The 18,996-nt window shown below is 33.6% G+C and overlaps 2 protein-coding genes across 5 annotated transcripts in view; both read right to left on the bottom strand.

Annotated features, from left to right (window-relative positions):
• Nucleotides 1-9,967: 9,967 nt before the first annotated feature.
• Nucleotides 9,968-15,469, bottom strand: LOC109505754 (subtilisin-like protease SBT2.5). Its single transcript, XM_019849906.3, is given in 10 exon segments — nucleotides 9,968-10,506; nucleotides 10,509-10,793; nucleotides 11,512-11,779; nucleotides 12,469-12,797; nucleotides 12,887-13,169; nucleotides 13,265-13,334; nucleotides 13,462-13,557; nucleotides 13,826-14,223; nucleotides 14,917-15,067; nucleotides 15,147-15,469. Coding segments are annotated over 10 exon segments (2,604 nt in total). The 3' UTR covers nucleotides 9,968-10,105.
• Nucleotides 15,470-16,526: 1,057 nt separating this feature from the next.
• LOC105043884 (uncharacterized) overlaps nucleotides 16,527-18,996 on the bottom strand; it is a 47,045-nt gene continuing 44,575 nt past the window's right edge. For all 4 annotated transcript variants that reach the window (XM_019850135.3, XM_029264170.2, XM_019850134.3 and 1 more), the window contains 4 exons: nucleotides 18,426-18,577; nucleotides 18,244-18,314; nucleotides 16,968-17,124; nucleotides 16,527-16,891 (listed from right to left, as the gene is read on the bottom strand). In XM_019850135.3, the coding sequence (XP_019705694.1) occupies nucleotides 16,721-16,891; nucleotides 16,968-17,124; nucleotides 18,244-18,314; nucleotides 18,426-18,577 (551 nt within the window). In that variant the 3' untranslated portion in view covers nucleotides 16,527-16,720. The remainder of the gene's footprint in view (nucleotides 16,892-16,967; nucleotides 17,125-18,243; nucleotides 18,315-18,425; nucleotides 18,578-18,996) is intronic.

The raw sequence follows: 18,996 nt of genomic DNA, 5'->3' as shown, positions 1-18,996 counted from the left end.
AATCCCATATGAGAAAAAGTTTGATCTTGACTTTTATTGAGGGTCATCACAAAAAAAACGGCCAATGGAAGTTATCTTCTCTGAAACTTAATAGGCAGGTTGGAATTGGATGGAACTAAAGTTATTCGAGGAATGAATATAATGTCTTCAATTTTTTTATCAAAAAGTACCTTGGCTTCAATGATGTGATTGTCCAATCTAGTTATCTGCAGTCTTGTCCCATTACATAATCCTCTAGTTTGATCAATATTTTTAAGGAGCATCACTGGCATACCAACTTTGAATCTTAACTTATGATTTGGAAGCCCTGAACATGTAATGGTATTGAGGAATTCTAGTGAATAAATTTCTGCATTCATGTCTGAATTTGAGAATTTTTCGCATATACTATCAGAACTCAAATATTCCTACTCTTCATCAGAAATTAATGACATCAAATAATTATTCATAAACTCAACACTTAGGAGAGTTGGAGCAAGTATTGTTCTTTCTTGAAAGAAATCGTTTTTTGAGATGTTCATCAATATGTCTGGATAAGCAAATTTCACAAGTTCTACAAATGAATCTTCTAAATTATGAATGAGCATATCATCAGAAATTTCAACTTAGTCTTCACCGTTATTTGGTTTTCCAGCCTCACTATTTCCAATGCTTAGAATCCATTCTGAGAATTTTCTTATCTCTTTAACATCAAAGGAAGATGAACCTAATTGAAGTCTCATGTTCTTAGTTAAATATAAAAGCTTACAAAACTTTCACAAAAAAAAAAAATTAATGGTTGCATGAATAATATCTTGCCTGGATCTTTTTGGAATAACAGATAGGATTTATCTAAAATCTCCTTCAAGAATAATTATCTTACCACCAAAAGATTCGTTTAACTTAAGGATATCTCTTAGGCTTCTATCCAAAGCTCCAAAATAATGCCTATACACCATCGAAGTCTCATCCCAAATTATTAGCTTTACTTTAATGATCAATTCTGCTTGGAGACTTTCTTGCTTTATATTGCAAGTTGAATTTTTCTTGATGACTAATGGAATTGAGAATCTTGAGTGGACAGTTCTCCCTCAAAGAAGTAATAAAGAGGCAATTTCACTTGATGTAACATTGATTACAATCTCTCCTCTTGAATGGATTGTTGCAGATAAAGTTTTCCAAATGAATATCTTTCCTGTATCACCATGACCATAAAGAAAGAATAATCCACCTTTATTATTTGTCACAGAGTCCATGATAGTATCATAAACATTCTTTTGTTCAAGGATAATAGATACTAGATACTGATTAAGTTCTTCAACCATTTGAAATTTGTCATAATTAAGCTTATCAAAAATCAATCTGTTTCTTTCATCAGTGTTGCTCATATCAATAGGAATTGGTATTGAACTAAAATTCTTGAGACTTTTTCCACTACTTTGGAGGATTTCTTCAATTTTCAATAGAGCATGATTTTTTAAACTATCATCAGATAAAATCAAATATAAAACAATCAAAGAAATAAAAAATTAATGTAAAGTTATAATAAATAGATCTTATGTAAAATAATTTTCACTACACTTGGTAAAAAAAAAGCTAACAGATCACAAGCATGAATTACATAATAACTCGAATTACCTTCTTTAGGATGTAGTAAAAATCTTAATTTTTGAAAGAGTAATTATAATGATAATAAAAAAAATTTAATAAAAATAAATCAATATAATGGCTCAACGTATAGATAAAAAATAAAATATTTTTTACTACATAAAATAAAATAATATTTTTATCAAAATAATAGATATAAAAGTAAATTTTAGATAGAAATTTTATACCTGGATTATTATGATATTTTCTTTGATTACATAGAATATCCTCAACTAAATCAGTTCAGTAATTTTTTCAAATATGCTCAAGTCTACTCAAATAATTTGATATTAATAAAATAGCAAACAACTTTTGAAGATAAGCTGCACTTGCCCATCGACTTGCTTCCTTGATGCCATCAATATATTCCTTATCATCATCCAATAAAATCCTAATGCATAGCGTGCATTCTTGAAAGTTAGGTAAACAATATAATCAATTGTTCTAATATCTTCATAACATGTACAACCACTTTAGATGTTCAATAATAGCTATAACTAATAATCTTTCTTCCTTTCTGGAGGCACGTGCATGATTCGACCAATAGCAAAGTCTTGCTTTCTCGATTTTTATTTGAATAGATTTTCTTTATACACGAATTTTTGAGAAAACTTTGTATATGTTAGATTCTTGACTTCAAAATACTACTTGTTTGTCTCAAACCAAGCTAAAAATATTGATTTTCTGGCAAAAGGCTTGTTCAAAATATTTTGTAATGGCTCATTATCTTTGAAGATCATCATTTATTCATCTGGAAGATGAAAGGACAATCTTATCACAGAAAAATCTCTATAATGGATGTCAAAACCTAAAATCCTCCAAATAGCCTCACACGGTAAAAGATATTTGTAATCGTAATACATCTTTATCTCATCATAAGATTATTGACAGTCATCATTGTTTTGAGATTGAAAGAATGTTACAGTCATCCTGTCATGATTTTTGTTCACATATTTGAACAAATACTTAGTTGATCTATTATGATTATATAATTCAATATTTATATGAACTTTATATTTGAGTAGTAGAGAAAGATTGTAAGGAACCACAAACCTATTGTCCAAAGCAACTTTCTTTTTTACAACAATCCTTTCATCATTCCTTCTTCTGTATAAAAGATAGCCTTCTTCATCAGTTGTTGTCTTTTCAATGAACTTCTTTGGAGAGTGTTTGGAGCAACTTTCATTTTTCATGCATGGCGACTCATATTTGTTTGACCACATAATCCATGAATTATAGATTTCTTCACCAATTTTTATAACTTTCTATCCATTGCTTTGCTAGGAATTTCAGCAGAGATAATCTTATCAATGTTCTCTATATTCACTGGTTTATCCTCATCATGCAACCATATCACAATATGAGCGTGAGGCAACCCACGTTTCTGAAACTCAATTGTACATATATTTGTTAAGAAATTCATGACAATATAATAGCAGTTAGAGAAATTTACTGTACTTAAGTCAAGCTATAATATAAAACTATGAATTAATAGGAATAAAACAAAATAAATAGCAATCTTTCTAAAAATAAAAAATAAAGAACCATATATCTCATATAAGAAACTTATACAAAGTTATTTCAATTTTTTTAGCCTAGATAAAACAAACATAAGAACAAAATAATTAAGTAAAGATTCATTATACCTGTAAATTCTTACATGCTTTAAGTTTATCAAAAATATGAACCTTCTTCAAATCTTTCATCAGCATATCAAGTTTCATCTTGAATACTCTACAAAGGATATCTGGACGATCTTCAGATTTTAAATTTCTTTCTTTCAAGAATCTTTGAATTTCAGACCATTTGAGATTGTAAGTTATAGTGATAAACAAAGAAAAAAATCAGTCCAATAACAAATTTACAAAGCATCAATAAAATTATTAAACATATATCTTGGACCTTTCTATAAAATTTGTCAGTAAAATAATATGTATGCCAGTAGATGAAGTATCATTGTCTCCTCTTAAAATGGCTTCATGAATGCCATTGTACATATCCACTCTTAGTTGGTCTTGATTATTTCTAATGAAGTTCAATCTCAACGATTCAATCATTGAATATGCATCAACCAAAAATTGTTGAAGCAACTTTTTTGAATTCAAAAGAACTGTTAAGTCATTAAGTCTCATCTGTATCCTATCTGAAAAGAACTCTTTCATGGATAATTTTATTCTTTTTCTTGACTTTTCACCAAGATAATCTCTTAAAAAAATATCATCCCTAAACCCATCTTCACCATATGAAAATAACAAAGGATATTGTAAAGGCAAATAAAGAGGATGTAACTCACTTATACGCTGCAATTGTTTAGATGGAGTCTCAACTATAATATCCCTCACATCTTCTTGAGTGTTAAAGTTATCAACAATGAGCGCTGCTACTTCACTGGCATTTGAAAGATTATATATTCTCCTATCAGTGCTCTGACTTTTAATCAATCTTAATCTGACTGTCCTTAATTCATCTTCACTTATACGATCCCTAGCAGCTCTATAAGACTGAGCAAGGATATTGAATTCATCAATCATATCCTTTAAGAAAGCAACAGTCTCAGGATCTAAGTCATTGAGATTATTTCGAGATCTGAAATAACAACAAATATGAAAGATAAATAATTATAAATAAATAATTAAAAATATTATTTAAAATAATAAATCAATTTAGTTATCAACTATAGAGTCATACCTAATAGAATTAATCCTGTTTTAAATTTTATTTTTAGTGTCAAAGATATACAATTGAGAAAATTTAAGACTAGCTTCTTTCTCTGACAATAAACTTCCTATCAAATAATAATTTTGCCTATGCAACAGAAAAATGTAAGGACCAAAACTATTATTTATACCAATCTCTATTTTTCTACTAAGAGATGTGAATAAAAACATCATGTTGTAAGATCTAATATTCTGTTGAAAGTATTTACTCCGTTCATCATTCCCAAATAGGAGATTCAAAAGTAATTTCGGAGCTTCTTTTAAACTTGATAACTGAACCTTTCTATTTAGACAGCATATTGAATATTCAGATATAAATGTGTTCCTATTTTTTCATATTCTTTTATCACACCATATTATTACATCATATTTTTCATATATGTATGTGCAATCTTCAATATCATGGTATTCTAAAAAAAACATGATAGAAGAAAAAATAATTTAAAAAATATAAAAATATAATATTAATATATAATTTTAACAACATGATGTTTAATATAACTTTAAGACTATAGTGAGCAATTATTACTATCATCATCTTCAAAATCATCACTGATATCGTCATTATTAAGAAAATCAAAATATGTAGATTAAAGAGAAAATAAAAAAGGAATATAGACTTAATATTTTTAATTAAGAATGATGTGAAACATACAAGATAAAGATAAAGATTGAATAAATTTTTACCTGGAGTATGTGAATCAGTATCCATTATGTCTTCTATTTTCATTGGATTATCATTTTTTATTGATAGGATATCTGTTCCTGCTCCTATATTTGATCTGCTCCATGCAGTAGATCCTATCATTCTCCTACTTTTAGAGGTTTGCTTTCTAGCTCTTACAGAATTATCAATAATTACAAAGTTATGATTATGACTATGAATAATATAAATATAAATTAATTAATATAATAAATTTTATTATATTCATGTATTATGCATGTATCTTTTATTCAAATTGATGTCTGATGTAACAGTTAATATTGATACAATATTTAAACTTTGATTAGGTGCATTGTCCAAAAGTTCAAATACTGAAGAAATATTTGTTAATTAATCGAGTACATATTATTTTATATTTTTATTAATTTAATATAAAAATATAAAAAAATAATAATGCTAATATCACCTTCATAATCAATCACTGTACCAGTTTATCTCTTCTTGAAAGATGTTTTTTGATGATTTGAAATATAAGTCATAGGAGTTTTATTAGGTGTTCTTATATTTATATCTATAGATTGAACACCAATTTATCTCTTCCTCAAAGATGTTCTTTGATGATTTGAAATATTAGTCAACGAAGTTCTATTAGGTATTCTCATATCCACATTTATAGATTGAACAATATTACTTTCTATTATCAAATAAAGATCAAAATTAAGTAAATAATATATGAATAAAAAAAATTAAGATAAATATCATGAAGTGATTTTACTGATTATTTGCTTATTAAGATAAAAGTATTATTTTTGCTGATTGTTTACTCATTCATACATCAATCATTTATAAGCACATTATTCTTCTACTCTACATTATATTTTTTCTTTCTCTTGCAGCTTTTTTTGCAAAGCTGTTAATTTGATCATTGGAAGCGGAAGTATGACATACTAAATTAAAAAAAAATAATTAATAAATTTTTTTCTCATGTATAGAAACGAACAAAAATTAATGTTCAATATTGAAAGTTAATTATACGAACTCACCATTAGATATATCTGTAAGAACAGAATTTTTTGAAAAAAGTGTTTCATTCATATTCATATTTTGCCTCAATGATATCCCCCTCCCATGTCTTTCACTCATTATAGCACACTTTTTCAGTATTGCTTGTTTACTGACTATTTTATCTATTTTAACATTTGTCCTCTTTATATAATAATGAAATACTAATAAGTTAATCCATAATATACAAAGATCACTTACTTATGAGTTATAACTAAAAATAGAAAATAACAACTAAAAGAATATCAAAAAAAATTTCTAATAAGGTTCTTGTGACCTATGTTTCATAGGTGAGCAAGCACAGTAGATTAGAATGAATGAAATAAAGCCTGACCTATCTTTAGTTCTTTGTAATTTGATCAGAATGCTTTAATTCTTTGAAGAACATTGCTTTACATACTATGGTCTTGGAAGAATATTTTTGATTATGTATAATTTTAAGTATTAATTTTTGTATCAATTTTGATGGTTTTGATATTCAACATCTCCTTTTTCAATTCTAGTTTATTTCCAGCATATCCCCGATTGAGTAGTTTTTTAAATTACAGACTTTACTTTGTAAGAGCATAATATATCATATAGTAAGCATATGATTCAAATATTATTTCTTGACCAAAAAAAGATATGCAGTTTATCTTAGTTTGTAGGGCTCTTTTTTAAGCAATAAGAAAAGTCTATTTTTGTTTCTTAAATAAAAATTACTGTTATACATTCTATTGCACCCAAGCTAATCATCTAAAAGAAAATGAGTATATACCGAAATTAAACTTTTCTATTTTTAAGAAAAAAATATAAATTTCTGATTCTGTCCTAAAGTACTAAAGAAGTGTTGATACTAACTATATGGCACTTACTGATATGGCTGAATTTTGAAATATTGACACTTCATAGCCCAATATAATTCTGATTGAGCAAGACTATGTTTCATGATATATTTTACATGGGAGCTAGATGCATAAGACTTAGCTCTTATATTTATTATTGACAATATTTTTTTATGCTTAACTGAACTTCACAAATATATATTCTGCAAGAGTAATTTGATCTTGACAATACACAATACAGGGAGCATTGGGATATGATATTGATCAAGGTCATGATCAGGACTATTTGCATCCAAAGTAATCCCAATAACATAGCAGAACCTAAATGACCCCAGATACTGGTACACATCAAAAAATCATAAACAACAATAGCAAACATGGCAGTAACAATTTATATTTTTTCAAAATATTATAAGTGCCACATGGAATACTTAAACAGAGTTTACTTAATCTTCAAAAACAAAATATGGATAGAAAATATTTTAAAGACTTGAAAAAATAGCATCATTATTAGACTTATTTCTCCTTCTTGATAGTCTTCAATACCTTCATTGAGGAATGTCGGATATTAGTATCTACTTCTAGCTCAGCTTGGCTTAGTTCCATATGCCTTTTGTAGGAGTATGACTACCCAATGATATATACTAAACATCACAATCATTATTCTGAGAGAATGAATCTTGAAAAATTTATAAAAATAAAATATTAATAATATAAAATATGAACAAATATGACTGTATTTATTAATTAGATAACAAAACAATCTTCAAGACTCTTTCATCGATATCAGTCTCATCATTCATGCTAAGATAAGGAGATTCATCATTTGCTTCCTACATAATTCAAAAATTATCAACTAAAGTTCAATCAAAATCATTTTAACATGTAAATTTTTTTGATAAATTAAATGACAACAAATATATCTCATCCAAATTATAAATTTTAATAAAAAATCGATAATCTTATTATCTATGCAAACTTTCTGCACATAATAGGTTGTTTTATTAGAGTTATAAAAATTATTGTCCTTGATATGAACCTTAAATAGAACTGTCTTCTCCATTAGTTCATTCAGTTCATTTGAATAGCCATGAAGATTGCCACCCTACAGCAACAAAGAAATATATATATTATAAAAAATTTGATATAATAAAAAACTAAATAACCAGATTATGTTTTATCTTTTTTTTAATACGACGAATCAAGTCATCTGCAGTAAAGCTCATAAGTTTATCAGCTTCTTAAGAAAATGCAAGAAATGAAGCAATTCCTGTATGATACAATCATTTGCAATTTATACTTAGAAAGTAAAAAAATTATTAAGATAATTATCCACTCAAGTATAGATAATAAAACATTAAAAATTACATGGCTAAGGTTTAAAAATAACAATACATTGGTATAGTTGAAAGTCAATGCTTTACATGACTTCTACAATATCACTTATCAGACTCTGAAATGACACATATTGTGCACTTTACATTGGGACAACCATTGTACCACTATATGTAAGTTTTTATCAAATTCTTTATGATTTCCAGAATAATACACTTTTCTACCTACGAAAACATTTAGCATCTATTAAATTCAAAGTAAAAAAAAAAAACTTACGCCATGTCTTAAAATCATATCAAAATAAATTTGCATAGTCTTTTTTTAGACCTTCTTAGTCTCTTTCAATTCATCAATACTCTTTTTAGTTGTCTGACGTAGAAAATTATCTTTCAATGAGTATAAAGATTGAAAGGACAACCGATCTTTTTATTAAATTATAATAAATCATACTAAACATTCAAAATGTCACTTGTCAAATACTCAGAATGCCACTTGTCAAAAATCACCAACTTGATCCTTCCATTCATATATTATATTAGATTTACCTATATATATGTGTGCGTTAAATTTCTCTTATTTGAACAATAAAATTGAAAAGTAAAATCATTAGCAAATTCTTCTCTGCGGACTCCAAACTTCAATGTTATGTAAAAAAACTTCCTTCTTCATATGATAATATGTTGGATATAACAGATACCACAGATATATTGGTTATGTTATATAAAGGGTTTTAATTTAGGTTTAGATGTATTGGACTTGGTTGTGCGTAGAGCCAAACCCAATCGCAACTATAGCACATGTGACTACATTGCGCAAAATTCACCATATGGCTATTATGACGCTAGACACAAGCATGGTTACAATCAGGGGTGTTTGAGAACAATTCATTAACATGAAAACTTTAGAATTGGAGGAGAAAATTGAAAAAATACAAAGGCTTTAAATAAAAATATGAAATATTGAAAAAAAAAAATCTAAGAGAAGTATGTAAAATAAACCTAAAATAAAGAATCTAATATTATACAAATGCATTCACATGAAAATATATTCAAAAAAAAAAAAACAAGAATAATCAATTGCAGCAAAAACAAGAATGGAGAACATCATTAGTTCATGAATTGTATGTTTCTATAATTAATAACAATAATCAGTGAATAATGAAAATGATTTCTTGATTAATTCATTTATCAAAGTTGCAACTAATCTATCCTCATTGCAACATGACATGATATTATGAGCTGATGTTTCACCTATTTTAGAGTAGGTCTTTTAGAAAGGATAGTTCATCCAGATTTTATGAACCAACCAAATCAACTGGTTCACCATTATAAGGTTGCTATATATGGAAAAGTATTGATTTCAAAAGAACTGATATTAGATAAACCTTGTATGAATTTATTATAGAGCCAATGAACACCAAACTATGGATCTGAACGTAATCCAAATCCGAAACGGAAGCCCAGAACCCTAACCTGCACAGATTTATATGTTGCTTGGACTCGACCCAAACCCCGCTCGATAAACCGCCCTTAGATGAGACTCATGGAATGGGTGCTCGAGGCCTTTTTGCAACATAATCAAACAATAATGAAGCTTTCTTATAACGATTTCTAAATACTTTTAATTTGTTTCACAATGCTAATCCTTTTAGATAAACATGTACACAAATTAAAGTACGAAAGTGATGGAGTAACGCTGACCAGCAAAGCAGAAAAAGGAAAAAAAAAAAAAAAGGAAAAATCAATGGAGCTACTTATGGCCTCTGAAAGAATTATTATGAGATCTAATTATTCTTGGTACACCACACAAACTATAGTTCATGACTTCAAGGTACTGTCAACAATTATAACCAGGGGAGTACTGAATGTAGTAGTAGTTCATGATCTCAACGTACTGCTCACAAAGATGGCCAGGGGAATCCTAACAACATGCTTCCTATCCCCATTCAACACCAACTCCCCAAAAGCGTAGGCATTTGTGGCCTCCCTAGCCTTAAGCATGATCTTTATATTCCTGGACTCGTTCGGACCGATGGTAAACTCCTGAGGTCTGACAGCCACCTCCACCCCGGCCGGTTCATCCTTCACAGCCACCTGATACGTCTCCTCAAAACCAGCCACGCTCGTCACCCTGCGGACCACCGTCCTCGAACCAACCAAGTTGGCCACCGTCACGCTCGGTGTGTTCAGGTCCGAGCACCACTCGCTTCTGGCTGCGGGGCATCCGAGGCCCACCGCTCGCCTCACGGACTCATCGTCAACCCCAGGAACTGCACATAGAACTGGATGTAGTTCTTGAAGGCGATATCCAAGATCAGGCCTGGATCGATGGCTCGAGCTGCGTTGATGGCGCCGGCTCCATAATCAAATGGAGTTGCGGTCGCCACCTCGTTCCCTTGGGATCGCATGGGGCTGCCGGAGCGGTCGGTCACGTCGGCGGTCGTCATCATGGCGGATGTGATGGCAGCAGGGCTCCAGTTGGGGTGCTTCTGCTTGATCAGGGCGGCGACTCCAGCTACATGTGGAGTAGCCATGCTTGTGCCTGATTGGAGTGCAAATTCTTGACCTGAAAAGAAAAAGTAATTAGATATTATTGAAATATAAAGGCAGCCCTATAATCTTTCAAAGTCATATATGTTTATGGAGAGGCAAATAGCACTGGTTTAATTGATCTGGACTCGAATTAAAGATAAATTTTTAATAAAATCATAAGGATATATTTTTATTATGATAAAGTTAATCTTTATATAATCATTATAGATAGAATCTATCTTTCAATTCTAGCGACTATTCAGATATTATTTTGATGGATGACGCACGTTATAAAAATCATCCTGAATTTGTCCAACTCATCCGAAACTTGTGAGGTCCTCTTCATCAAAATTCTTGAAGTTAGAATTGGAAAAACCAAGATGCTGCTCAATAATGAGGAGCGCATCTAGCTTGGTTCTCTTATGATTGCATGTCGTTGTAGGTGTTTGCTAAAGATCCTAGACAGCATTTTGATGGCTTCATTTTTTGTAAGTTTTATTGTCCCATAATATTTTATAATTGGATCTACTCTATGGACGACGGCTTTATCAGATGTTCATCCTGATTTTTTAAATATTTTATTTTTTGATTTCTATATTTATTCAATATTACTTTAATGATTTCAATTATAAAAAATAATAATAATAATAATAATTGAACATGAACACCGCAAACCAACAATCTCCTGTGCACAGATGAATTTATATATTTGTAGATGAATGAGAGCAAATGAAGCGGTTAGTTTAGTTTACCGATGGCATTTTGATTGTTATCGCTCTTGGGACTCCAAGCAGCCCAAATGGCAGAGCCTGGGGCCATGATGTTGGGTTTTAGGACGTCGGCTGTTTCCATGAGGGCATTGTTTACATCAGGTCCTCTGGATGAGTAGGACGCGATGGCAGGCCCCTGGCCGGTATAGATGGCACGCCGCCCGTCTAAAATCCTGCCTGTTGCTCCAAAATGAGCCACACCTCCGTTGATTCCTCGAACAGTGTTGGAGTCATAGTATTCCCACAGAGCCTGCGTGCAATAATAAAAAAAGGATAAAGAGCGACCACACTACTTTGGACTTGCTTGACGCTTCTTGATTTTGCGATTTTGAACAAATGGTTGAGTGTGATATTTTTCTTCCAGTCAATTAATAATCTAAGCTAGTGGTGGAGTTGTCTTGGCCATGAGCCCAAAAGGTTAAATTCAGAGGATGGCCAGGGTCTCTTGTTTCTTGTTGCGAGTGTTTGGAGATTGATCGAGAAAAGCTGGAGACCATATTGGAACATGCTTGTTGCAGTCATTTGGTGGAGAGTGTGGAAAGAAAGAAATGCTAGAATAGTCAGATTTCAAGCAAAATGGTTCCACTCGTCATAGATGAAGTATAAGATATTTTGAATCCAATGTGCAGCAGTGCCTCCCTGCAAATCTTCCTCAACCATCGAAAATTTTAGAAAAGCTGGTGTCACATGAACATGTTCTTGTAGTCTTAGCTTGTATCTATTTTTGTATATTGCTTGTGTACTTCATGTTCTCAATGGAATGTGACAGATTCTTGCCTATCTTTCATAACAACCAAAGAAAAAAAAAAAAAAAAAAGCTGCAGTTCTCTTATGGATAGAATAGACTTGCAGGTTGAGCTTAATATTCATGCTAGTGGTGATATCTGTTGACTGTCAGGAAAATTCTCTTATTACAAGCATAGGCATTCTTAGTTGTACCTGCGATGCTTCTCTGCTGCTAAGCACAATCCCAGGGACTGACAGGGTCGATGTGCTATCCACTGGAGGCTCAGAATCATAGCTGCGGTCCATCGTGATTATGAATCCGACGGCCCCTATCTCCTGGATGGTGCTAGCAATGGCTTCAATACTTGTGGGTGCATAAATGAATTCACTTATGTATGTGCAAACGATCAGCTTCCCCCGAACCAATTCTGGAATGAAGGGATCTGGGTGCTGGCAGTTTTGGACTACTAGAAAGCTTGTGTTCCTGCTGCACACATCCTCTGCTGCTGCTATGGGGAAGAATTCTTTCTCCATTGTTGCAGCTGGATTAACACAAAGAGTAAAGAAGAAGCAGGATGAAAGAACATGCAACTTGGAATTCTGAATGTATTAAGATTGGAGGATGGATTACGTGAAAGGCCGGTGCCAGGTAAGGACTGGCCGGTGCCGAGTATGATTGAGTTGTTATACTTGCGGTCAGTTGTCGAGGCGGCGACACTGGTGACCCATGGGCTGAAGGAGAGGATCGAGCTCGAAGCAGGACCCCCATTGCCTACGGCCTGAATGACCGAGACCCCAGCTTTTGCGGCAAACAGCAGCTCCACCTCTAGTATGTTGAGGAAAGCAGCAGGCCCTGGTGGAACAGCTGATGGTCCAATCGAAAGACTCAGAATATCAACGCCATCTTCCACTGCCTGTGATTAACGTGCAACTATTTTGTTAAATTGAAAGAGAAGATCATGGGTCCATATATTAGCTTGATGTTTTAAGTAATGTTTGTTTTGAAGACCTTGTCAACTGCAGCTACCACATCTGACATATAGCCACCAAAAGAATAGACTGCTTTGTATGCAGCAATCCTACCAAGGACAACCAAAAAAGAGACAACAAAAAATATGTAAGTTTCAACCGAGAATGAAAGGTGTTGGAACTTGAGAACTATATGATTTGGAGTTTCTGAAGATAAAATGGAGTTCATCTGTTTACCGAGCACCAGGGGCCATGCCGCTTGCATATCCATAGTTATAGCCTTTGGAGAGCACCGCAATTCGGTAGTTTCCAGCAGCAATAGAGGAAGTATGGCTGCATAAACAACAAACTCCATTTGATATGAATGCAAAAACTATGTTAAAACTGATCAGATGAAGCAAGCTTTTAATGACTGTTCAGCCTCAGTCATTATATAAATATTTACTGATCTTGACACCAAAAAATTGGTAGAATAAAACAGTAAACTCGACTCAATTGACATATGGTTTGATTGGCATACAACTTAAACCAAAATGGATGTATATAATAGACGCAATCCAGAAAATAACAGCTGAGACGTTGCACGTTTAGTTGGACTTGCCTGCCATGGCCATCAGCATCAAATGGAGAAGCATAATCACGCGTAGCATTGAAATCACCTGCTGCAATTGCCGCACGTGCGAAGTGTTGTGCACCAACAATCTTCCCATTGCAGGCTGCCAGAGGAAATTCATCTCCTACTTCACATCTCCCTTTGAACCTTGTAAGGTTGGAAGCTGGCTGAGGCCTAAGGTTGGCAAAGCTGGGGTGATCGGGATTGATTCCGGTGTCTATCATGCCGATCACTATCCCATCACCGGACCTCTCAGCACCACCTAAATGCGGCCAAACTCCTGCTGAGATCCCAATGTAATCTGGAGTATGGGTGGTCATCTTCACCATCTTCATGTCCTCGTGCATGAGTCGAACTCCCCTAGCATTACTAAGAATTTCAACAGCCTGCAGTTTTCAAAAGCATAGGAATAATTGTTGTGATTTTTCAAGAGGATGGGGTAATAATTTATAACAAAAACATTAATTCAGCATCCAATCACTTAACAAATGCTGTAAGAGTTATATGGTTATCTCTTGAATTCTTACCCCAACAAAAGGTATGTCTTGGATACTTAATTAATATATCTTGATTATTTGGAGAAATTTTCAATAATTTGAGGAATATTGTCAACATGCTTTTATTTACAGAAGGGTCAAAAGGAATAATTCTCCACGCTTTATCCATGAAGGAGTGGAGAGCTATCGCACAAAGACAAAGCCCTCTTCCAGTTGCGAGCATGGAAAATTTTATGCTACATATGACGGGTAGAAATGTGTTCTAGGGGCAATTTTCTGGCAGATCAAGCATCTGCATTTGTCTTGCTATGGTGCAGTGCTGCAAACACACTGCAACTGCTTCTCAAAGGATAAATATAAATTTTTTGAGTTGCATTGCCGACTAGAGGTACGATGACTGCAAAGAACATGTTTCTCTTCACTCTTTATCCACCATCCAATATATCTAGGCTTTGTTAAAGACCTCTCTGTAAATCCGACTAAATCCATCATGTTTCCTAAAAGTTGTAGGATTTATGAAATTATGCCTTATTTGTTCAATGCACGCATGGTTGGAAGAAGATTTCACTTAGTAGGATAAACCTGTTCGGATGCTGTATGGAGCGCAAAGCCATTGAGCAGGTGGGTGTAGCTGTAGAGTTTTGTATAGGACCCTGTTGGGAGGAGGGACTCTAGGAATATGTCATGCCTACTGATCACCTTCTCCTTATACTTCTGAGCTTCGTCACCACTCCTGCAATATGATAGAGAAAGAGGGCACATGAAATAGGATTGTGACTAGCAAAAATGAATATGACAAAATAATCACATACATCATGCTATTTTGACTTTCTTTGTATGAGATCACGGGGTCATCCTCCATCACTACCATATAAACCTTGGCACCAACAAATGACAGGCCTCCGTACGGATCCAACAAACTGATAATAGCAATGAGGAGGATAGGCTTCCAAACAAGAGCCATGGCGTACAGAGCTAAGCAACCGCGGATTTTTGGAAGTTGTGGGGTTCCACGAATCATATACTGAAAGGGCAGGTCCTTAAATTGCATCCAATTGGTAATGCGAGAGAGGTTGGGTGCTCCATTTGGGATGACACTGGTAGGTTTGGAGTAGAGGGGAAACCAAAGGTTCATGCAGTTCGTACCCTATCAACTTTTGGTAGGAAGGGAGGCAACTCATGCATCTCACAGATCCATGCACGCCTTGCTCATTTCTAAACAGCTTTAGCCTGAGCCTGATCATGGCCTCACCCAACCTAACTCGATCTCCAGACATTATCGGTTCTTCAAAAATCGTTCCTCCTTTTTCATATGCAGTTTATCAACTTAACGAACACGGACACGAATGTGTTATCTTGCCTTTCAACGATTCAATCCTACCAGCCACATAAATGCTAGTCAAGCGTCCCAGCAAATTTCACTTGAACAACCATGCAGCTAAAGCAAGAAATGGCTTCTGTAACAGAGCTTTTTCTCTCTCTTTTCTTTTTTTTTTTTTTGGGTCAGATCAAGACATGGAAACAATCGAGACCAGTAAAATAGCATACTTGATGTTCTAATACGGTTCATCACCAGTGTACCTGATGAGGCACTACGGTTCAAGACCAAGGAAATCATTTTAAGTTCTAGCGCATCTCATCCCCACTGTACCTTGTGGGGCACGTAGTTTTTGCTGTCCAACCATACCACTTGTCCAGGAGATACTGTTGGTTAGAACCATTCAACCATGGACCAACCAATAAAAATTCAATATTTCATCCAAAATAAGTAAACTTTTTTCATTCAAAAATGTCAGCTAGCTAACCATGATTAACGCTGAACCTTTTCCATTCAAAATTTTCAAAACAACCTTTGAAAACGTTGAACCTTTTTTCCAATAATGGATGATATATTGTCCTTTTATTGGGTATACATAATACAACGGTTCTAACCAATAATCTCCCCATCCAGTCTACCAGACTAGGGATGATTCAGTTACTGGAAACTAATCCTTTGACACCAATGTATCAGCAATACCATATCTGTCCCCAGCCCAATCTTCTTCAGATGTTTCTTCCGAACAAACAAGAAACAAAATCACGCTTATGTGAACACTCCCCTTTGTTCACCATGATGGTAATCTTTTCCACATCCACCCTAATGTAGCATCACTCACTGCAGTAAATTATGATCATTTCAACATAGGAACCAATTGTAATTCTAGATCTAATTTTTCAATCTTATTCCTAATTCAGCAATGCCATAATACCCTGCCATACTTCCCACCCTAGATTTTCTATTTGCCTTTTTAAGTGGGAGCAAAGGAACACAATAGACATAATATCCATAAAGGTCAAAATATGAGAAAAGAAGTCATACAATGTGAAACAGAATCACATAAATAGATCATGAATGCCTGGATCTTTGTTGCCGAGTGTACTCCCACAGAGCAATGGCACCACTGACATGAACATTGAGTGACCTGATAATCCCCAGTTGAGGAATTTCAACACAAGCATCTAAAACATGGATAATGTCTACAGGAATGCCTTCCTTCTCCCGTCCCAGGACCAGTACCTGAAATTAATGAGGCATTGGAATTTACTTTCTTTCAGAAAAATCAAAACCAGTTATGAATAAGTGAGTTACAAACCGTTTTAGTTGGGAATGAGTATCGGTCAAGAGGAGTGCTATTTGCAGTTTGCTCGAGACCTAAGATGGAGTAACCCTCCCGCCTTTTCTTCCCTAAGAAAGACTTTATGCTACAAACTGGAACCTCTATGATGGGGACCCACTTCTCAGCTGTAACGCTATGAAAGATAAGCGTTGTATGAGGCTTATTACAAGCTGAATTAACAAAATTTATATATAGCGGTAGATAATCCAAACTCTATGTAAGCCAGGGATAATAAGCACAGTAAACTGCACGTACAGATGTATCATAAGATTCATAACTATGAAATTCAGAAGCCGATCATACAATACCATGGAAAAGTATGTCAAAAAACATACGGTTGATAGGTTTCCAATGCACATTTAAAGGATTTGAACAAGACTTGGTTGTTCACCAAGTCAAATCAATCTTTTTGATGATTTTCAAAATCAAGTCACAATGCACACATTATGTTGATCTTGAAAATAAAAATATTTGGAAAGTCAACAACACGAAGACAAATTGGCCAATCAACCAGGCTAATAAGGTACAACCACCTCTCAAAAAACTCAAGTCGATGCAAATTAACTTGTTTTTGCAACTTTATCCATGCAACTCTCCTCACTGTGACAATTACTCATTTCTTTCGAAGATGACCACTATTTATGCTTAGAAATTTATTTGGACATCGAAATAGCCTAGATAAAGATATATGGTAGGTTTGAAAAATGGAACTGCACTGAACTTTGTGAAGTATAAAAAGCTGCAGGGCCACATACATTGTTTTATCTTTGTTTACAATTTTTTTTAATTGTGATTTTCTCCTAGAAAAAAGAGAATTGATGCATGCAAAAATTCTTCTTTTTTTTTTTTGAAAAATATTAAAACAACATTGACTTGTCAGGGATGTTCCATGCTCATTCCTGACTGATTAAAATGTCTGCTTCAGATGAAGCTCGTCATCAAGATATCCATATTCCCCTTTTCACAGGTAGATAAGACTCCATGTCAGACAAGTTCTGTTCTTGGTTCTGTCCAACCTATGAGTGAAATGTCATCACAAAGAGATCTTTCATCCTAAAAATGTTTGCTTAAGATGTTGGAGTATTTAATTCACTTTCGCACAGATCTCTTCAAATGTGCAGAAAGGAAAAACGTGGACAATGACTCATCTTGCACCAGTTGATGTGTAACTAGCTAACATCAACATAACGGACTTGTGGATGCACAAAAAAATATAAAGGAGAAAAAGGGTGTCAACAAAAACATGACTAACCTAATGAGCTGGAACTGTTTGTCCTGGAGAATACTGGCATCAGCAATGGCCAGACCTGCTGCTCTGAAAACCTACAGGCAAAGAACAGTGTATCATAATCATTAAGGATGGGTTGAAAGTCAGACTCTAACACAAACAATTCCCAACCCCATATAATCTGAATATTTGTTTTTGTAGCAGACCTCACAGGTTCGCGCTAATCCAGCAAGATTAGGTATACGATCTAGCAATGATGCTACAAGAATAAATTGTTGTTGACTTTGCCTTATTTGCTCCGCAGCTTGATATCTTGACTGCAGCACTGAGCTGAGAAGCTGATCTTCCTTTTCCATTTCTGATATTCACATAAGGTCGGGAGTCAAAAGTTGATATAAAATGATATATTCAACTGAACTGGTATATTTGACTGGAAAATACCCATATTCCATGCAATAATGCATGGATTTAAAAAGAAAAAAAAAGAAAAAAATCGATCAAATCAAAACTATCAAGGCAACATTTGGCTATGTACACCCGCCCACCACCACACACACAAAAAAAAAAGGCAACATTTGGTTGCCCAATAAATTTTACTATAATATGGTTGCCAGAGTATCTCATCTTAGATTACTCGAGAGCATGGGGAGCCAAGTCGGTCACATTCTTCAAGATGAACTCTCCAACCTCATCCAAAGCAGAGTATGATAATCATATTAAAAGGTGATTTGCAATAACCCAAAAATATGAGATTCATAAGTTCTTAAACCAATTCTA

Source organism: Elaeis guineensis, chromosome 4, assembly GCF_000442705.2.
Source record: "Elaeis guineensis isolate ETL-2024a chromosome 4, EG11, whole genome shotgun sequence".
In the NCBI taxonomy this organism is placed as follows: domain Eukaryota; kingdom Viridiplantae; phylum Streptophyta; class Magnoliopsida; order Arecales; family Arecaceae; genus Elaeis; species Elaeis guineensis.
Note: the sequence above shows the minus strand (reverse complement) of the source record. Positions and strands in the feature narration are given on the sequence as shown.